Source organism: Dunckerocampus dactyliophorus, chromosome 14 (genome assembly GCF_027744805.1).
Source record: "Dunckerocampus dactyliophorus isolate RoL2022-P2 chromosome 14, RoL_Ddac_1.1, whole genome shotgun sequence".
Taxonomy (NCBI): domain Eukaryota; kingdom Metazoa; phylum Chordata; class Actinopteri; order Syngnathiformes; family Syngnathidae; genus Dunckerocampus; species Dunckerocampus dactyliophorus.
Window position 1 is genome coordinate 8303011 of NC_072832.1, and position 23190 is coordinate 8326200.

The following is a 23190-nucleotide window of genomic DNA, read 5'->3' on the forward strand; positions in this document are numbered from 1 at the left end:
GGCAGAACTGGCATTGAAAAGAGTGGAATGTAGCTATTTATAGCTCATGTAAAACATTTGATTACAACTGAACAGTCATCATCTTATATGCTCGCTCGGCACACCATCCCTGCATAATGTAATGCCAGTTGATTGACAATTAAGGTCCAGGCTCGGCCTGTAACAGCGTTCATACCACACGTGCAGGTATCAACCACTGCAAAGTATAACCACAATAATATAGTATTGGATCTCATAAGAACGTGCAGGTGTATCTAACTTTGTGATCCAGGGAGTGCAGGTTGTTTTCTGAAAATAAGCAAATTAAAAACTCTTTTTACTTCCAGTCCCTCTACCTAAGATGTGTGTTGTGTATGCCTCTCCGGGTTTATGGAATATTCTTGGATTTTCCTCATCCTGTTCCAGCCTATATGCCAGATGGGAAAGAACAAAGAAAGGGAACAGCTTGAGAGAAATAATGCTTGGCTTCTTTGTGCGCGTGTGTATGCGCATGTGTGAGTGTACTTTTTGTTAGCGAGGCAGTTGGTCTTTTTGTTTGTGTGCCGTCTGTTCTTGTGGGGGAGATATTCCTCATCTTCCTCGTCATCATCATTTGTAATGATCCAGCAATGATAAAAAGGCAAACAGCCACCAAGTCATCCCAGAGACGTATCATCTGTGTGTGTGTGTGTTTGTGTGTGTGTGTGTCATGTCCTGACCTTAAGTGAACTCCTCACCACTATTCCCCTCCCTTGTGTCTTCCAGGACTGTGCAGAGACAGAGGTGGACAAGAACAAGTGCTGTACCTTGTGTAACATGTTCTTCACCTCAGCCATTGTGGCCCAGTCCCACTACCAGGGCAAAACCCATGCCAAGAGAGTCCGCCTGGTGCTGGGCGAGCAACCAAGCATCCCCACAGCCTTGACCATGCAGCCTACAAACGCAGGTATCACACATTTTGCACCCATTTCCACAGAATGATGACACTTTGTGGATTCCTATTTTTAAAAAAAACTCAAGCATCAAGAATTACAGCACAGAAACACTTTCTAAGCAGCCCTGTTCTGAGCAGCCGGTTTTGGGGGAATTTTCGGTCAAATTCTAATGAGCCACTGCTAAAAAGGCAACGTTTCACAGCATACAGAGCTTCCCTGAGCTGCTAATCAAGGGCTGGAACAGGAATGACAGGAATGGCCAACAATCGTAAAAAAAAACAAAAAAACTCCACTTTGCTCTGATGTCCTCTGTGGCTGGATTTGGATGTTATGGTGTGTCACAGTGTGTGCATCCAACAACACTGCAGCTCGGCTTCGGCTGTGGCGTTCGGCTTTGACATGGTGGTGGTGGCGGCCACCTGAGGTTGCTCCCGAGAAAGAGACGGAGCTTCAGTGTCATCTGTGGAGAGACTGTGCGAGGGCGTTTTTATGCAAATTAGCCTGGCTGTTACATCACACACTAAGTTAAAGCACATTTGCAGTCCTCAAAGCGGCCCGACTGAGCCATTGTGCCGTGTTAAAAGGTTTGAATCCACCTGTGTACTACTACTTCAACACTTTTATCCCAAATGAAGGCTTTTACTATCATTTCAACATAAATACATCTCTATGTAAAATTATATTTGATCACTACCTCAAAAATGCCACAAAAAAGAAAAGTCAAATACTCTATTAAAAGTATGCTGTGACTATAAAACAACTACAGTATCCTTGGGTACAATGTCGTGTATTGCAGTATCATTACATAAGATGATCTTATTTTGATTTCAAAAACAGTTTACTCACAAGAAGGGCTGCATAATTCATGAGGATGCATGTATTATATATTATAAGAAATTTACAGGAATAAACTAGAAATTGTCATCAAATTAGTCGTAAATAAGTAGCTTAAAGTGTTAAAAACACAAGCAACGCTGTGAAGCATAATATTAGTAACAGGGTTCTAGATTCTTAAAGTACATCTTAAACGTATATGACGGCTTGCATGTACAGCATGTCTGCTTATGATGAGAAAGTTATGGTTGTATAAGATCATGTTTTTTAAAAGAAAATCCAGCAAATACCCATTAATCATTGTTATGGAAAGTGTCCAATTTGTCCAACAAAATATACATTTTTTTTTAAAATTTCCTCTGCTACTGTACTTCCCATGGGAGGTTTCTGGAATGTTTGCGCCCATTCATGCAACAACACTAACAACGTACTTGCAGTATACAAACTTATTTTTGCAAGGGCATGACTTCTTAGAGTTGTTGTGGCTGCACTTTGGGCTTCTGATGATGTATCTAATATTTAATTGTTCCGACAATGATCCAGTTGCAGCAGATCAATACTCCTATCGGATTCCACTTGCTTCATAGTGCTTGCTCCCCCTAAAGACCACAATGGCAAACCGAGTCATCTACTGAATACGCACATTCATTCATGTTGGCGAATACTGTACAGGAGACCTAAATGGTTACATATACACATACATATACATCTTACAAATACAAATCAGCGCAAGTAATTGAGACACCCATAAAAACGCTAGTTTTTGACACGCTAATCAAGCCTGGGTTATGCTGATGCCTCTAGGCGCCACCATGCACTACACAGGCTCGCTCCCCACTTCTGTCCCCACTCTATTTCCTCCATTGCCTCACATACTTATTAAAGCATTTTAAAATGTAAAAAAAATTACAGTATATAGGTACTCACTACCAATGTGTCATAATGGAAGATGATGATGATGATGAAATTAGTGCAGTATGACAGTGTTGAAGACATGTACGGCACAGCGCAAGGTGACGCTTTAAACTTTAAAAACTTGGTGTTACAGTGTTTCCGATTTCCTTCCTGCATTCATTCCATAATTGCAATGTACAGCAGTAAATGTTTTCCCTCCCTTTAAAGGAAAACTGCATTTTTTTATTTTATTTTGCCCATCATCCACAATCCTTACGTGAAATATGACCACGCATGTCTTTCTCGCTTCTGGGAGTTAACAATGCACATATTGGGACACACCTATTTCAACTATATATATATATTAAAAAAAAGAAACTCCAAAAAAATGCCAACAATGTTCTATTTTTATAACTGACCTGTACATAAATCAACCTTCAGCGACACTGTTATTGTAGCAGCTAACACGAAGAACCTTTTTTCTGTCATCGTGACGCAGCGCCTCGCGCCACTACCGAGAGGTAACGGGCCCACTCCAAAACTATGCAACAGGACACCAGTCTGTACTGACGAGGAAACAAGAACAAACATATGAACAACTACGACAACAGACAAGCAAATTACCTGTAAAGTATTAGCCCACATTACGTGTTTGGTCATACAGGGATGGATGGACTGTGTTGTGATGCCATGTGCTATGTGCTCCACGTGTAAGAATATCATGGTGACTTACTCGGTGGACAGGTGTCCATGGTCCGGCTGTTCTGAGGCGTCTTTTCCAGTTTATTTTGGGTAGTTTCTATCACTGCAGTGTTTGTTAGAGCTAACAATTCTTCGTTTGTTGTGATGCAATCTCTTGGAGCAACGTCCTCCGTGCCATACACACAAAGCCTTTCCATGGATGGCAACACTGTATGCCAGTCAGTGCAGCAGAATCACTCGATTTCTTTCGGCATGGCTAGGGAAGCTCCACATTTAGCCCACATCTGCTACGAAGTTTCACTCTCGCTTCTTGCGGGCTCAGCTTCTAAAACCTGTAGCTCATGCTTCATATATGAGGCTCAAAAGTACACAGAGTCTGCCATGATTAGTAGTTGCAAACAGACACGCACTTTCTATGCCGCTATTATTCACAGCGTTAGTTCCTATCGCCCTCTCCTATGGGCGATGTGAAATCAATGCACCCAGGAAAGAAGTTCCGGTAATGTTTAAAATGATGGAAGTATGTCAAAATACTGTAAGTGTTACATGTTACTGCATGGTCACAGCATGTATATAAAATCCCGTTGTTGGCGTAGTTTTAGAGGGCTTTATAGTTCAAAGAGGTATGGCCCATGACATGTATTGTTAGCTCCTTCATGCTAACTGTTTTTTCTCTGTTTAGAATGCACTGAAAAGGGAAAGACGTGTGCTCACGGTTCACATAAGGATTGTGGATGATCGGCAAAATTCCCCCCAAAAAAGTGCAGTTTTCCTTTAACATACGAAGAAGTTCAACTTTCTCCTGCAGCGTTATTACCTTTTTCTGGCGGCAGAAAGTACAAGGTACAAACCAACATGTACTGGAAGCTGTATTATCATGCGGTTATGTATTGTGCTGACATTATTATCAATTTTTTACTATAAATGATTACCATCTTAGGGTGAATTTGGATTCTCCCCCAAAAAACAGCCAGTTTTTGGAGAGAAAAGCACAAATGGCATTGTTTTCCGTGGAAAGCAAAGTTTGGAAATATTTAGTTAAGCTTCAAGTCAAAATGTATTGCCTGCTTCCGTGGAAAACATAGTGTCTGCAAACATGCCAGAGGCCCAAATGGGGGAACTTGGACGGTGATGTTTAAATGAAGACAAATTAATGTTTGTTTAAACCTGTGCTTTTTTTAATTAGTTTGTCTTTTTTTACCTCACAGTGCCGCTGAGTTGTCCCCAGGGAAGCTTTACATAATGTGACTCTAATTGGACTTATTGTCAGAATTCATACCGCTATGAATTTGCACAATTAAAGGAGCATCAAAACTTTTACTTTTTCTTAACTTTGGCCTACTTTGGAGGTGTATCACTTGTGTGCAGACATCAACTTTCCTCTGATGTAAAAAGCTGTCTGAAGAAAGGACACAAAGTGAGGGAGAAACATGGGGGAGACGAGGAGCACTTTAGCAAGGATTTATATCCAAAGTAGCTTTCATGATCCACCTGAGACGCACAGCCAACCTGACAGGCTAGAGACACACGCTAAGTGTAATGATTCAGTTTAGCTTGTTTGGAACCTTATACCCTGATATTGCTTGTTTTTATGTGATAGGTGCATCATCCACTTGGATAGTGTGACATCATAGCAGCAGTGGATTCAACAAAGAGGTGACTAGGACTAGAGGGCATTAGCTGTAAAGTACAGTATGGTTCGGGGGACATCACATGGTTACATTTGCACATCTGGAAATGGGCAAGTCACTGCGTTCTGTTGGTCGACTATGGGTAAAATAATCCATTAATTGTTAATTTTGGGTATTTTGTATCTTATTTAATGGGATCTGTTTCTGGATGTTCAGAGCTCCAATCCCAATGCTTGTGATGTACAAAGCCTAATTCCAATGAAGTCGGGACGTTGTGTTAAACGTAAATAGGAACAGAATACAACGATTTGTAAATCCTTTTCGACCTGTATTTAATTGAATACACCACAAAGGCAAGGTATTCAATGTTCAAACTGATTTGCAAATAATCATTAACTTTGAATTCAATGGCTGCAACACGTTTGAAAAAAGTTGGGACAGGGGCATGATTACCACTGTGTTATATCACCTTTCCTTTTAACACTCAAACGTTTGGGAACTGAGGACACTAATTGTTGAAGCTTTGTCGGTGGAATTCTGTCCTGTTCTCGCTTGATGTACAGCTTCAGTTGTTCAACAGTCCGGGGTGTCCATTGTCGTATTTTACGCTTCATAATGCGCCACACATTTTCAATGGGAGACAGGTCTGGACTGCAGACATGCCAGTCTTGTACCCGCACTCTTTTCCTACGAAGCCACGCTGTTCTAACACGTGCATATTGTGGTTTGGCATTGTCTTGCTGAAAAAGATGTTGCTTGGATGGCAGCGTGTGTTGCCCCAAGACTGTATGTACCTTTCAGGATTAATGGTGCCCTCACAGATGTGCAAGTTGCCCATGCCATGGGCACTAACAGATCCCCATACCATTACAGATGCTGGCTTTTGAACTTTGCATCTTTTCCTCCTGGGCCGGGAGGACACAACGTTTACAATTTCCAAAAACAATTTGAAATGTGGACTCGTCAGACCGCAGAACACTTTTCCACTTTGCATCAGTGCATCTAAGATGAGTTTGGGCCCAGAGAAGCCGGCGGAGTTTCTGGGTGTTGTTGATAAATGGCTCTCGCTTTGCATAGTAGAGTTTTAACTTGCACTTACATATGTGGCCATGAACTGTGAAGTGATCCTGAGCGTATTGATGTCGGTTTGTAATATTCAGTGTTGGTTTTCGGCCTTGCCGTTTACGTATGGTGATTTCTCCAGATTTGCTCAACCTTTTGATGATATTATGGACCGTAGATGAAATCCCCAAATTCCTTGCAATCGTACGTTGAGAAACATTGTTCTTAAACTGTTCCATTATTCGTTCACACACAGTTATTCGCCCCATTCTTGCCTGTGAATGACTGAGCATTTCAGGGAAGCTCCTTTTATCCCCAATCATGGCGCTCACCTGTTCCCAATTAGCCTGTTCACTCGTGGGACGTTCCAAATAGGTGTTTGATGAGCATTCCTCAACTTTCTCAGTCTCTTTTTTGCCACCTGTCCCAGCTTTTTTGGAACATGTTGCAGGCATCAAGTTCCAAATGACCTAATATTTGCAAAAAATAACAAAGTTGACCAGTTTAAACATTAAATATTGTGTCTTTGTAGTGTATTCAATTGAATATAGGTTGAAAAATAATTAGCAAATCATTGTATTCTGTTTTTATTTACAATTTACACATCGTCCCAACTTAATTGGAATTGGCTTGTATTAAGTTGAATAGAAGGGTATATTAAGTATGCTCTGCTTCTTCCCACTCCTTTTCCGACTCCAATGTAAACTTGTTTAGCATGTTCAAAATAAACTAAACCATTAGCATTACCATTGGGGCTGCTAGGGGTATTGTGTCAATTTTGAGGTCTGCATGGATGTAGCTCAACTTCTTCTAGTTGACGTTATGTCGCCCTTCTTTTAGCCAGCAGAAATCAACTAGAATCAACGGAGCCTCTGTTGGTTGCAGCCAAGTAGAGCAAGGAAGCGATCAATCTACATATTTCCACACAATCAAACATCATTCTTAACATGCAATTGATTTAGTAATCCAGTGCTTTTGGTCAAATGGACCATTGGTGCGACATTCATTCCCACTTATTGTGAAAAAGTTCATTGTCATTGTGATTGATTGGCGACCATTCCAGGATGTAATCCGCCTTTCACCCTAATTCAACTGGGATAGGCTCCAGCTCCTGTTTCCTGACCAGAAGCTGGAATAACAAATATAGTAAACTATACCAAACTGAACCAAAATGTACTTCATGGTGCAGACAGGAAATATTATTAGAAGCGTATAGGGATGTCCAGTAACATTGGCTGACTGATATTGGCATAAAATTAGATATTAGTTCATATCTGTATAGTTTTTTCTGCCAGCTCGCAAGTGATGATGTGCTCCACAGCCACCAGCTTGCTAGCTCGATGCGTTTGCGGCTTGGAATTACAGTATTTCCATGTTACACCTTTTGGATTGTAAATATGCAATTTGCAATGACTGGACCGGTTATGCAAGGGGGAAGTAAGACGTCTCCTTTAATACTTTTTATCGAATATGTTTTGTTCATGGTGCGTTCATGCGTGATGTGCTGAATGAGCCCAGTATTAGTCCAGTGTCATACTTTGCACCTTACTTTTTTCTTGTACAAATGTTTGTGCAACATAGAAATGTGCAGCTTTCCAAATTGTGTCATTGCCAGCATTATTTCTGTAATTTCCGGACTATAGAGCGCACCGGTATATAATCCGCATCCATTAAATTGAATCAAGTGAACCCATCATTCATTCACTCCTCAGTCACACACTGGCAGTGGCAATGTAATAGGTCACTTGAAGGTATGTAAGTAAATAGGCCCATTGCTTCTTCCTACTCCTTTTTGGACGTGTGGAACTGCGAATCATACTGTGTGATGTACTCCATTGTAAATGTATGCATGTTCAAAATGAATTAAACCATAACCATAAATCCAAATTAGGAATTAAGGCCTACAGTGTAAATGGCACCTAAGATTACAGACGAGAGCAGCGTTGGATTTGGACCTGTTTGCCATTTCTTTTCTCCCCCAACCTCCTTCTAGATTCTAGCTCTGATGCTCCCAGTGCCCCACTCCGTGAAAAACACTTACTTCTGCTCCAATGTGCAGAGATCACAGTCACGAGAAAAGACAGGGTGAGAAAACACGAGAAGGCGAAAGGGGGAGGAAAAAAATACACCCAAGAATCTGTACCTTTTGCTACAGAGCACATGCTGTGCCACATATCTATGACACACACACAAACACAAATTTCAGTATCTGGGACCGGAAAATGAAAAAAACAGTAAAAGGGCAGTGGGATTTTGTATTTAATTGAGATTTATAGTACACCAAAGAGAAGTGAAGGGAACATGATTAAGTGTGGCGAGCGGAATGAGCAGCCAAAAATACAATAATGATCAGCTTGCAGTGTTTCTATTAACAAAAATCTAAATAGAAGAAAGTACAAAGGCACTCAGAAGAGCACAGACCTCCATAAGATCCAAAGATTGTGTTTGTAACAGATCTCTTTATCGTCACCAAAATGTGTTAATAATGAATGATGAATTCTTGCTACAACTGGCTTCACAAAGTTACAGTATTTGAGGTTGCATAGGAGAAGGGGGCAGGTTGATGGTTCCATTGAGTAAATGGCAAATTCCTCTGCCCACATTTGCATTCAAATGGGCACCAAAATTGATTGGGTTCATGTTTTTAAAGGGGGAGTTACATCCCGACGTACGTGCTCCTACGTGCTGGTTACGTGCAAAAATGGGAGACAAGCACAAGAGATACGCACACATTTTCAAACCCGCAGTAGGAAGAAAATTGGAATGCAAATTATTTTCCGCGTGTACGCAGGAAAACCTTACACACAGCCAGGTCACAAGGGCAAGGCTCCTCCCGCAGCGGGTGACTCCTCCAACTGGTTCTCCCGACCTCCGTGGACCCACAGCGGCTGCTCATAGCATATCCGACATTAATGCACCTTACCCGGCCACAGCTGGTGGCTCTTCCCGCAGTACACTCTGGTTCTCCCGGTCACGATAGCCGTAGGTGCCATGGGAAGCTTGTACGCCCATCTTGCAATCGAAGTGAGTAGGCTTCACGAGCCTCGTACGATGCCCGCACACGTACAGTACGTCCCCAGTGAGTGAAACGTGCGACAGCCTTACATGAAGCGCAACTAGCTCGCACGAGTCGCACGCCGCACTCACGAGCGAAAAGCTACCAACGGAGGGCGAGCGACAAGCACATGGGTGTCACAAATCACTTTTTAAGTACGACACACTTTCAACCCCTCTGATACCCTACTTCCTCTACATGCTGGCCACGGCCAAAGAATTTCGCAAAAATTGCCCGGTGCATTTGGTAACACGTACGTCGGGTTGTAAGTCCCGCTTAACAAACACACAAAAGAAATGACTGCATAGCGTTTGTATTTTTATAATGCGTGTCACTTGTGAAAGTGCCCTAAACACACAATTTAACCATGAATGCATTCCTACGTAGCAAAAATATATTCAAAATGGAAAAGAAATCATTACATTTCTCATTGATTTAAATGGAGCACTGCCCAAACCTTTGGACGAAGTATTCCGCTCTCTCTTCATCAGTAATGTTACATTGATGAGCGATTACCTTAGATTACATTACCTTCACAGTGCATGGAGTCAGCCTTGGCATCTCTGACACGATGTTCTCCTCCCATTCCATTGGCTTTTTCTTCTGGCTTACTTCCCCACTCCATTTGACACACTTTCGTAAGTTTAGAACAAATAAATTGGAGACTAACTAGTTAGCTTGGTAGTTTGCTGCATGCTATGAGCGGCATCCGTCTCTTATGTCCCTTCAGTGGTCCTGTAGCTTGCGGTGCGCGATGTGGTGTGAACAAAGAGTAATAGGAGTGTGTAGGTGACGGTAGGGGTGTTATTTTATGTCTCTAGGGCTAAGGCTCTCGAGTTGTCATGGTAAAAAACAGTCATAAAGTCATAAATTGGTTTTCTTTGCTCTAACTACGAAAATATTCAGTTTATTAATATTGAATCCTACTTTGCAATTCGAAATTCACTTATCGCGGTCTGGAACCAATGAACGTGATAAACGTGTTTCTTGGAGACGTACACTGTCGGGTCAGGTGTGGACAAACGCAGCTCATTAGCATTAGCAAAGCACGACAAACACACAAAACAGTGACTTCCCAACAGGGCTTACTAAAAGCAATTTTAAACGGTCTGAATTCCAGCATCAAGGCTAGATTTTGGCCAACACACTTCAAATAAACAATTATGGGATTTTTGAAAAATAGTATCATATGGGACCATCAATAGGTGTACCCCAGCATGCATAGTAGTTGCTCAAGCATTTAATACACAGAGCAGTCACAGTTGGTCAACATTAACCACACATTCCTAATTTGTAATCAGTGACTGTGAAAACGTGTTATGACTCATGTGTGCTCTAAAGCATGTGTGACTGTTGTTTTGTTTGTGGTTTCAAATGCGTTATATTGTTGCGGTATATTCATCGGCGGCATAACTCGAGGGATACTGTCACGTTGGGGAAGGCGGATCGGCACATTTGGACACGCCATCTGGCATTATAGGCTTTCATCACACACTTTGGCTGTGGACCTAACACCTCCCCTCTCACTTTCTGTGTCCAAATATACATGTACTGAACCTTACACACTTAGCCAAGACTATTCTGGTTTTCATGGAATCACATGTACACACACAAACGCACACACACACACACACAGCCAAATCCTTGGTATGAGCCACAGTGGATCTGCCATTGCCTGGTGGCTATTAATGGACAATCACCATGGTAACCGGTGTCATGTCATGAGCAGCAGGTCACCTGGGGGTCTAGCTTCATTCCCTCACTGAGGAGAGGGATGAAAGGAGCAAAAGGATACAGGAGAAGAAGGTAAAATATTAAAAGATGAAACAAAAGGGTTCTGAAGTGCAAGTGCAAGAGTGGAAAGGCAGATTCTTGGTGGTTGGTCTCTGGAGGGCCAACAGCCTCCTGCTGACCCTCATCTGTGCTTCATACATGTGATCCACTGCTATCGATTGCTCTCTGCTCTCAGACACAACCCACAGCTTAAAATTAGTCTGTGAGGGTTTTGCAAGTCTAGGGAAGATCAACCGTGTGTGTCTGAATGGATGTATTTCGCCTTTTGTTTTTGTACAGTGGATCCACAGAGTGCAAATGGTTCAGAATTTGACCTTAAATGTCAAGAAAAAGAGAGAAACCCAGACGAGATAAACCATCACATCACCCCTGCCTTCAGGTCTATATCTTCGTAATGTAAACACTTATTATTATGCATGGGTATTAATAAACATAGGAAAAAATAAACTAATACTGATGACAAATACAACTGAAAATAGGAACTTATGACCAAAACCGGTACTTTCAAAGGTGCACTTTATTATTTTTAAATGTTACGATTGCCTAAATTATTGTTGAACATCATTTGGCCCTCACGTGACAATTACCTCAATTAAAGTGTTGCAAGGGATTCTCAAAAGCTCCTTTTCCTGCCTGTAAAATCTTTTTCCTGCCCAACAAGATATGGAGTGACAAAGTCAGCAATTTTCTGGATTCGGCAGCAAAATGATAACCATAACAAAGGCAAGAAAGCGCTTGTGTTAAAGGAAAACGGCGTACGGCGGGGACAGTGTGTGGAATTTAACACTGGACGCTCACTTCTGTGTTGCGTTGAAAGCAATTGCCGCTGTCCGACAAGTATTTTATATGTCACACGAAATTCGTCAAGATTGCGGGATGCTGTGGGGCTGAGTGAACGTGCACACAGCTGAGTTCTGTATAAAAGGAACTGAGGGAATAAATGCCGAATCAAGGGTGTGATACATCAGGTTTCTCTGTGAGGGTCCTCTTTTAAGGTTCTAAAACCACCTCCCAACTCTGAAAAGCCAACTTTGATGGGGCCGTGTGACAGGAGCCGATGACAGCAAAGGTTTGGATTGTAGAACAGATTCATTCGATTTGATTAATTCCTATGATGATTGTGTTTGAATTCTCACGTTCCACTGACTCCAGTTTATCTAATGTATTTAAGTTCAAAGGTTTGTTGCCAACATTCTACCGGGATTGTGTTTCTATATCGTGAAACGTGAAAACCCTTTTGTTATTAATGAGACACCACACAAAATGGGTCAAACGGTAAACTCAGTAGATGTTCCTTTTGGGTCGATACTTTAACTGACCTTTGCTGTGATTGCCAGCAACATTTGTCTTATTGATTTTTAATTATATTTGATACAAGTTCGAGGATTCAGAGGTCACATGGGTACATGTTTTTGACAGGAAACCTTGAGGTTTTCGAAACCTGGAACAGGAAACCTGTTTTGCAGGTTAAACTGTGTAGAGACACAGTAGCTGAACAAACTGTTATAAAACTGAAGGGAGCATAAGGACATGAGAATTCTTGACAACACGATCTTATCATTGCCCATACAGATTCCTCCCCTTCAACCCCACTGCCCACAGACCCAACGGCGTGCCCTCCTCCTCCCTCGGCCCTGCCCTGGCCCGTGGCGGTGGTCAGCGGGAACGGCGGGAGAGAAGCCGGTAAATACTGCTGCCTCTGCGGCGCCTGGTTCAACAACCCGCTGATGGCCCAGCAGCACTACGAGGGCAAGAAGCACCGCAGGAACGCCGCCCGAGCACGGCTGGTGGAGCAGCTTGCGGGAAGCCTGGATGCCACGGAGAGCACAGGTCAGCCCTTGTAATCTCTCACAAGCCTCCACAACATCCCCTCACCGCAAATGACACTCAGCAGGATTGTTACTACTTTTGAAAGGGAAACTCGATAAGGGTGATCGTGTTTAACATGTGTGCTGGGGGACCATCACTCTGATGTACATTTAGTTTTGACAGCCAAGTCACTCCTGTACGTTATAATTAGTGCCAAGAGTGTAACTTTACGATCTGCTGTTACCCTGACATACTACACTCCACTTCCATACTGCAAAAGATAGATGTTTTACTTTACACAATAACATGGGAATGTCAGTGTTGTTTAGAAATGCTCTCTGGAAAAGGGCTGGCCTTATGATAAAGCAGGATTGGCAAACATAGTGGGGAAGGTTTCATATACTGTAGATAATTTGGATTTGCAGTTTAGAAAATGTATTTATAGCAGCTTTGGCCTGACTCAAGGTCAGCAGCTCTCACCATTTCCTGCATCCACGCCAACTAAATATAATTGAGAAGTCACGGATTACTCTTGTAAGGCTGGTCATCCGTCATATGAAGGAAATGTTTGTCTCTCCCTAATTAACTCTTTATCTCAGCCGAGCTGGAATGTAGGCCAGTTTTAGTCACAAATGGCTAACCTTTCCACCTATTCTTGTACACAATTAAGTAAGAAAACCTGAGAATCAGATATAACTGGGCTGTTATCCAGCCAAAAAAAAACAAAATAAATTGTTAATCCTGTCGGATCATACTCAAAACAGATGCATTGCTACATGAAATGCTATATTAGACATAGGTTTGCAAAGGGGCAGAACATTTCCAATAATTTGGGGGCAATGGGAGGTTTTGCTGTGGATTCTTTTACAATATTCAAAGTCTGAACTATGTCATGGACAATTTAAAAGTGACGTTTTTACATGTATTTGTTTATGACTAGTACTAGGACTAATACTATAGGTTCTTTCATTGAAAAACAAAGGGACGTTGAATTGAATACCGTAAATTCCAGACTATAAGCCGCAAACATTTTTCACACGCTTTGAACACTGCACCTTAAACAATGAGTGGCCACTGTATGGCTAAAAGAACTACATTTCCCATGATGTAGTAATAATAATAATAATAATCAGGAAGTCGTGAATTTCTGAAGTGGACGCTAATATCACATTTTGAAGTCTTATGCAGCGATCATGTTTTGATCTGACAAACCTTAAGTAAGTTTGATCAAGTGTAGAATTACTACAGCTTTTCTAGTAGTTTTACTCCAGCTTTTCTACTATCTGACACCAAACCTGAATTCAATTTGATGCCTGTTTTTTGCCTGTTTTTATTACCAGTAATACGAAATACATGGGAAATGAATTGTTCAATAATATATTTTTTGTTGTTGTTGGTGTGGATCCCCCCAAATTAATAACAAGACTACCCACAGACCCATTTTTGCCCAAATAATCCAATACTCTTGTGCTGTATATAGTATTTGGTACAGGAAGAATTTTCTGGTTGCTACAAGTGATCAAATATATGACATCATTCAACAAAAGCAAGCGGCCTAACGTGCATGTGAGCGCCACACGACACCTCTCCCGCACACACTCCAGCCCTCTGTGCGTGGAAGCTGTGGCGCTAGCTGTGTGCTCCAGGTGCCATGACAAAAGCAATCATCTCAAGGAGCCAATCATATTAAAAGCATGAGTCGTGTTGCCGCCTACTCTGGCTCAGAGGCTTTAAGTTGTGTCATGTTGGATATCTTCCTCCATCCACTCACTGTGACCCACATCCCATGACCTCAACTGCCTTTTTAGGGAAAATTGGAGTCCCAATTCACAGCGCAGAGCATGTTTAGAAATTGTCAGCCTAGCCTAAAAACAGGCACAGCTTTTGTGTGATTTACGACAACGTGTATTCATTTACTTAAAGATGCTGCAATATCTATTTGTCGCCTTGCCGCAGGCAGGCCCGTCCAAGAAGTGAGCTCAGTGCTGACGTGATCCATTACACGTGCCATCAATCAAGGCTTTGCTCTCGCGTCTTATCATCACGCCACTATTGTCAGAAGTTGTTTGTTCTCTCGGGAGACTCGTTTCCAGTGGTGCAAGATTCTCACATCTGATTGGCTTCTTCTAGTGCCTCTTCAGGTGCAAAGTGGCAGGTGAGCAAAGTGAAAGATCAGCGGAAGGTTTGAAGAGCGAGGAGAGAGGCTTCTTTTTCACCTGCTCCAAGGAGGTGTAGTTTTTGTTTGGATTTTCGTTTGCGTACAGGGTGACCTTTGACATGCTTGCGTGTGCCGTGATTACATCATACAATGCTATATAATCGCACACTTGTCTTTGTAGTTATTTCTATGATGCAAAGTGGTGATTATCATTAATAACAAGCAAGAGGAGGGATTGTACTGACTGTATGACACTTTTAGGTTGCGTGTGTGCACGTGCTTGTGCTCATGCATGAGCTAGTTTACCTTGGGCTTTGAGTTTGTGGATCATTTTGAGTCTTTCTGGTGGTTCTTATTTTGCACAGTGGTAGTTATCATTAATAAATGGAATGTGGAGTCAAGGTGCATCAATTTTGTGACACGTTTAAGTTGCAGGCATGTATGTGCTCGTGCATGAGCAAGCTTACCTTGAGTCTTGACTTTTACTTGTAGATTATTTTTTATGAGTCTTTCTGGCGAGTGTCTGCATCAGCAATCATTCAAACATGTTGGGGCCGGGGACTAGTACTGAACTTAAGCCCAAACTAACTGGACTTTAGGAGTCAAGCGTGCCCAAACCTGGTAGAACTTGAATGTCAGTTATGAACAGCAATGCTCCCCCTAATTTTTCAAATATACGTGCATACACAAAAACAACCTGAGCATCCCTTGCACCTCTTTTAGCGCCATCAGACCTGCACACTGTAGAATCGCAGCTGCCCAAAACCTGAGAAACCTGAGAACTTCCATTCTGTCATATTTTGCATATGACTTGTAGCTTTCTTTATTCTCAGCCTCAGACAAAACAAGCCATGTTCTCATACAATTAACCATCTGAATCTTGTAGAAAACCCCTAGTTTATCATTTCATTTTCCATTTCTTTAATTTTCTTATTTGACTTTCACTTTCAGTTTTAAAGCATCCTGTCCTGGCACTATTTCATCCTGGAAATTGACTTGAAATCGATGCCATATTTCTGGTGTATGTTTACTTTTGTTTAAATAAAAAAAAAATACAATAAAAATAACTCTCAACCGACCTTCCGGTCCCTTCAGCAACACAAACTCGGTGTAACACCTCCTGTTTCCGGTACGTCCGGCCATCAAGATAAAAGCGCAGCAGTGAAACATGCGCAATTACGCCACACATTCAGTCCACATTTTGCACTCCAAAAACTGGCTTGCTACTTTGGTTTTGCAGCATGTTTTTTTTTTGTTTGTTTTTTTTTTTTTAATAGATGCAAAAAAAAACAGAAATCTCACCCAGTTTCACTTCTTGTTGTTCTGTTCGTACATACTCTGACAGCCAGTCCATCTTAAAAGAACCGCTTACTTTGGCTTGGTGAGCGGATGTTGGCGAACTGCCCGTTTGTTTCGCCATAGCAGCGTTAGCTATACACTAACCCGCAACCTACGTAACGCGCTGTTAATGAATTGATTGGCTGCTTTTCAGTAAATACGTGCCAAGGGGATCTCAGCATTGGCTAGACGGTGTTCGTCATTGTGTTATATGTTGTTGCTCCTTGTTGTCACCTGTCACTCACTGAGTTACATTACAAAATGGTACAGAATAAATTGTTATGGGTTTATTTCATTTAAAGTTCGGGATGGAATGCATTTTGTGCGCGGCATGGATTTGCAGTGCGCTGAGAATGCGAGAGCAGTGCACGATTGCTTAGAAGGAACGTTGATCAACAGTATAAAAAACTACTAAACAAACTTCCATTAAGGTTGTGAAAGATTAGAGCGTTTCGATTTTGAATTCAGATGCTGCTTCAAGAGTTTATCCTTGATTTTCCTACCATTGCGAAATAAATACAGTTGAATAGTTTTTACTACACTACCAGGCTTATGGAATAAATTGAGATATTTGTGGATCTTTCACGAATTCTATTTATGGAAGCGTTTTCTTTTAAAAGTCTTTTATTTCCTGTGTCACGCTGTTTTCTGTTGTTGTGTGAGTGTGTGTGTGTGTGTGTGTGTGTAGACCACAAGGGTCCCCGATCACGTCATGTCTCATCTGTCATCCTCATTAGCTCCCCATGAGGCGCAGGTGACTTATGTACACACCGCTGTTGTTCTATTGATGATGCTGCCCTTTAGTTGTACGTGCATGTTTTCCCTTTCGACCAAAGCCCCATGTCATGCATGCATTTACATAGTTTCTTACATCCTGGATGGTTTTCCTGTTTTTTTATTTATCACAATGACTAGAATGGGGACCAGAACCCTAAGAGATGGATCACAGGGTCTGATGTGGGAATTTCAGTGGGAGGGGGTAGGCTGGTGGCTGGGCAGGAAGCCTGCCCGACTCGGATGTGTCTTTACATAAATCATGACAGGGCTAGAAACCCCCTGAGGACAGAGTTGACCAATGTCTCTTCTCTCCGGAGACTGAGCGGTGAATTAGGAGCAGTGAGATAAGCGTCTCGAGCTGGAGTGCCGGCGTCTGAGCACGGGTGGACTCGAAGAGGGCGAAGTAGCAAAGCAAAGAAAATTTGTGTGTAATTGATGATGGCGTCTGAGTCAGGAGACGCCACTGACCTCTTCTCCCTTGAAAGGATGCTCACGTGACGCCGTGGCACTACTAGCAGGTGTGAACACATGCATAGAAAATACGACCAACGTGAGAAGCATTGGAAAGTGCAGACAAATCAGACAACTCACACACTCTTACTGTATCTTTTAAACGGGTTATTACCGTAACACTTGATTTTTGGGGTTGACTCCATCTCAGTGTCACATTTGTGACATGTAATACAGATATTCTCAAAATGTTATAGTCATTCGACGAATGATCAATGACTCACGGGCAATAAGTTGGTAAGTCCCGCCCCTGCGCCTGCAAAGACGTTTGCTTGATTGCAGCCATGTTTTTTCAACCAATCTGGCACAAATTTAACAGGCATGTGCTTGTCAGTCCCCTAAAGCAGTGGTCCCCAACCTTTTTTGACCCACGGACCGGTTGTGTTCCCACAAATCTCCCGTGGACCGGGGGGGTTTCGTACATTATATCTGTCTAATTTATCCTATTTATTATGTATTGTGTAAAACTAAGACATGAATAACATCAAATTAAAAGCACAAAATGAATGCCGACCCACCATCCACCAGTTCAAGTTCCAGCCAAGTTTTTCCAGAGAGATGATTACATGGCTGTTTGACGTGTGTGGTAAAAGGCAGTGCGCTAGCATGAATTAACTTGAGACAAATGTGCACATTAGCACTCAATAAGCCATCAAAACTTACCTTTATGCATTCCCACATAGTATCAGCATTTGAGACCAAATATGAGGTGAAAGAAAAATGGTAAAAATACAGTAGTAGTCTATCTGTGCAGCATGAGATAAAGTTAGCACACGCACAATGGACATGCGTCAAGTGAGACGGATGTAACTGAGAGAATCCGGCCACTTTTCAAAATAAAACAAAAAATGAAATAATGGAAATTATTTTTTCTTTCTCTGCGGCCCGGTACCAAATGACCCACGGCCCGGTACCGGGGGTTGGGGACCACTGCCCTAAAGGTTTATACCAAATTGCGTGGTGGCTTGTGTAACAGTGGGTGTTTTGTCTAGCACAATGAGCTGCGTGAGAAATTTCAAGTCAATTCCACTTATGGGGTTTAATTAAAGCGCCACCATGTGGTGTATCTGCCAGAAAAACAATAGCACAGGCAACACGATGTGGGGAAAAAAATTCCACCCTTTTGTGTGCATCGGTTCAGGAATAGAGGAGTTAGCTTATGCAAACAAATACATAGCCATGTGAAATAATTAGGACACATCATGTGGTTGTTTAATCATGCAAGGAGCTCTTCAACCTGTTATTCTGCCTCCATGGTGAGTGAAATTAGAAGATGAATCCTTCTCAATGAAATTGTCTACTTAACTATTCCCAAAGGAAGGATAGAAACCTACCTTAAAATGTTCCACACTGATATTCACAGGTTGTGGTTAAACATTGTTCATTTCCTCACTCTGCAGTGCCGTCCGTCCTTCCATTAAACCGAGTATCTTGACACAGCAGTAGATTGCACCATTGTTAGCACTGAGGGCTTCCTAGAAATCATTTATAAAAGAAACAAGCCGCAGTTAGAGCCTACTGACGGAATGGCTTGTGGCCCATTTCTTTAGCCAAGTTGTATCACACACACAAACTGCAACAACGCTTTGCGAAAAGAGCATAATAGGCTCCATCTTCTGTACACTAGCTCATTATGTCTTGTAAAGCGTTTAAGAAGTCTCCATACCAGCGGTGCCAGAAGTGCCAGGAGGCTGTGCATTAGACAACAGCCTTCATTTCACCACCTCTTTTCTGCCACTACCATATTGTCATATGACAAAGTAATTAACAAGGCTTAAAACGCCCTCACAAAATACTGCTCATGCTTGCAATAAAATCTACATTCACCACCCTGGCTCACATGCAGTCACTTTGTTTGCACATAATTAGCATGGATTAGGGTGATCTCACAGACCCAAACTGCTTGACTAACCCAAAGAATGCCACTGTATAGAATGCCATGTATGTAGTATTCATATTGAAGATTAGTGCTTAACTGTCAATCAGAGTAAACGGTTCCTCACAAAAGCATTAAAAAAAATCAGGACAGATGTATAAAAGAGCAGACCTCTTTGTGTAATCCCTCCTGTAATATAGAGTGTAATGTAATAAAAATGAAACAGGCTGGTCCTTCATTGCCTCCAGTTAATAGTCCTTTCTTTAAGAATAATGACATTTTGTCTATGAGAGGATGTTCTATTTTTTTATCTTTTACACGCACTAGGCTTAGATTTTCACTCCTAATCAGTAAGTGTCAACAAAAAATTGTATTATATCTTCTCAAGGGACAACACCATAGAAATGTAACTTGGATATACAGTGGGTACTTTAGAGTATTTAGTGTACAGCTTGTATAGCAGTATAGATTTATTGCCCTTTGAAGTCAGCACATCGCCGCTGTTCTCTAAATAACTGGCAACACAAATGAGAACACTTCGCAGTGAACATGTCCAAATTGTGTCCAGAGTGTCAATTAGGGATGTGAACGATAAACAGATGCGACCGGATATCCGGTTTGAGCAGAGAACAATTTTCTGTATCCCCTGTATCGATAAAAATCAGCTATAAATCTTTAGATTAATCAACTGTGGAGACATGCACCGGGTATCGCGACAGAAGCAATCATAGACCGTGTCTTATAACGCGAGAGGACTGTTGCGCACGCGCCATAATTTGCCATGGCTGAAGACGAGAATGCTAATGCGCCAGCTATCTAGCTAGGACCAGCGCGCCCCGGCTCGCTACTAGCAAGCCGGTCGCGAATGGCAACAACACACCATCTTTAGGATAAAACTAACCTGTCTCACGACAGTCCTGCCGGAATTTGGATCATCTTTGGATTCATTTCAAGAAAGGTGCAAACGGGGACAAACTTCACCAGCCAGATCAATACATGGTAACTTTTATGCTTTCTAACTTGACTACTTTGAAATGTTATGTTGCTCCTGGAGTGTCCGAAATGTTGTACGATTACCTTTGTTTCCACATTTTGAGTATGGAATTGTCTACTTTTCCAAGCCGAAACTGCATTTTCATTGCACTCGTCACAAATACTTCTATTTACTTATCTGTGCTTGGAAGAGATGTGTCATCATTTAAGGTGCTTTGCACTATTTAGTTATTGTGTATTAGTGATTGGACTTCAGGCTAAGATTTGTTTTTTTGTTGTTATGTTTTATATAGATACATAGATTGATGTTTATTTTCATTGCACACAGTACACAGTAAAATATAGAATGTAAAATATTGATCCCATCAAACAAAAAGATGTTCATTCAGCAAATCTTTTTTGGTCTGTATGTAAACAATATATACATTTGACCTGTTGACTTTATTTTAGGCAGTGCCTTACAGCATGCTTGGGGATATGATGTGCCCTTTTAAACATTACAAAATACTGTTAGAATGCCACTTTTATATAATTGGCATCTTTATCTTATAATTTAACATTAATATCAACAACAACAAACATTGACCCAATCGTACCGAATCGTTCTGCTTTTAAAAAATATCGTTTTGGAATGAAACCGTTACCTGTGTATCTAGATTCGAATCGAATATATGACAAAAGAGATTTACATCCCTCGTGTCAATATATGTGAGCACCATTGTTACCAAACACTGCCTTAATCCTCTTGGGCATGTGATTGGGCTGAGCTGCACAGGTTGTTACCTCTTACACTGGTGCGGAGACATGCTCGGAGGTGTATTTGAGGTTGTTACTCTCTTTGAAAATTGTCACAGAACATGTTGGAGTGCATGTTTCAACGAACCACTGCTCCCCAGTGTTGGTAGCACTCGTGTAGCCTCAGACCATGACCCCACCGCCACCACGCTTGACTGTAGGCAAATCGTAATTATCTTGGTGGTCTTTTGAGTTGCCAGCTTTTAAACAATACAGTCATTGCTCTGTGTTGAGTCGTTTTCAGTGAATACAAAATCTATATCGCTATACAAGCTGTACACTGACTAGTCTCAATTAAGTAAGAACATATATTAAAACGGTTGCTAAAATGTGAGCATTTTAATCACTTTTGTGAGATACTGTATTCTAAAAACAGTCACAACAACTAAACCGCACCACCAGCCATCTTAACAACTCACTCTCCTCCCCACAATTCCACATCCTCTCCTTTTTATCTCATTCGCTGCCGGAAATTTGATGCATTCACTCGCTCGGTCTACCTAACCCTCCAATTTCTGCTCTCCGTCAGCATCTTCATCCTCATCTATTTGTCTATTTTTGGTATGCGTTCATCTCAACCACCTGCAAGCCCTCGAACTCACTCACATCTGGGTCTCACTGGAGCCGCACGCCCTCTCGAGCGTGCATTCACTGACACAATACAAATGCACAAACGTCGAGTGATACACAGTCTGACATACACACTGTCCTTTTCGCCACTTACCTTGTTGAAGTTCAGCACATGTACGCACACAGTATACACACACACGAGTGGAATGCAGTCATCTAAAAATATAACTAGCTTTCTGCTAATGATTAGCCAAATCAGATCTCTCTCCAGATGCAATCTAATTAGGAAAATTAGCCTGCACTGCGCAGCGAAAAATAGTTGCGTATTTGGTGTCATTTCTAATTGGTACTGTTGTTCTTGTTGTCCTCGCTTCATCTGCTGCTGCTGTGGATGATGATTATGATGATAAAGATGATGACAGCTTTTTAAGTGTTTTAAACGACCCATGCATCTTTGGAAAGTGTCGTGAAAGTAAGTGCGTCTGTGTGTTTATGTCTCTCCAGGGCTGCGGAGTAGTTATTCCTGCAGCGTCTGCAGCGTGGTCCTCAACTCCATCGAGCAGTACCATGCACACCTCCAGGGCTCTAAACATCAGAACAAGTGAGTGCATCAGCTTACCGTTGCATGTAAGGACAAACCACAAAACAGGAGGTCGAAATGAATAAGAGGAGGGCGTGCGTGTGCTTTTCTGGGGAAGTGAAACAAACTAAGATTAAGATTCCGATTTTTTTACCGATAGAAACTTTGCATAGTTTTACAGCCTGGTGGCAAAACGGTTATGCAACATTAAGCGTGTAAGTAAAATTTAGCAGCACGGTCGTCCCTCGCCACTTTGCTCGATCGCAGTTTTTCAAAATAAATTAATAAATTACCGCTTTTTTGTGGTTGAATGCAGCCTATTGCTTAAATATGAATATTTAAGCACATTTTATGTATTCTTGGCCTAAATTAATCATTTTCAAGCCTAAAAATCCCTAAATGAACAAAAATACAAATATAAGACATTGAGAAGACACATTTAAAGTCAGCTGGGATAGGCTCCAGCATGCCCCCGCAACCCTAATGAGGAGAAGCGGCATAGAAAATGGATGGATGGTATGTAGTATTGTACACTGGTCACTATGTGTTAGTAATGTTACTGTAGCCACGCATGCTTTGTGTACTTCTGAGCTGCTGTTTAGAGTGTGGGCTATAGAAGGCAGTGGCGCTCTGCATGCTGGGTTAGAGCTAGCTTTTAGGAAATAAATCCGTAGGAGAAGAGAACTAGGACGTGTTGAACTGTTCATGCTGTCTTTTGAACATCTGCCTGAAAGACATAGTGCCCTGTGTCTACTTCAAATAAAAAGGCTGACTAATTTACAGCCATCCTAACGTTATGTATAATTCAGTCGCCATTACATTGCTTTGATGAGACAATAGCCACTGCAGGAAGTACGCTGTTCAGAAAAAAAACAACAAGGAACTCTACCAGTGCTAA

At 41.7% G+C, this 23190-nt stretch overlaps 1 protein-coding gene across 6 annotated transcripts in view; it reads left to right on the plus strand.

The window, feature by feature from the left end:
* zgc:171482 (zinc finger protein) overlaps positions 1-23190 on the plus strand; it is a 103546-nt gene that overhangs the window by 61015 nt on the left and 19341 nt on the right. For 5 of the 6 annotated variants that reach the window (XM_054798140.1, XM_054798143.1, XM_054798141.1 and 2 more), the window contains 3 exons: positions 745-925; positions 12459-12716; positions 22217-22313. In XM_054798140.1, the coding sequence (XP_054654115.1) occupies positions 745-925; positions 12459-12716; positions 22217-22313 (536 nt within the window). The remainder of the gene's footprint in view (positions 1-744; positions 926-12458; positions 12717-22216; positions 22314-23190) is intronic. The other variant, XM_054798142.1, reaches the window with a different exon arrangement.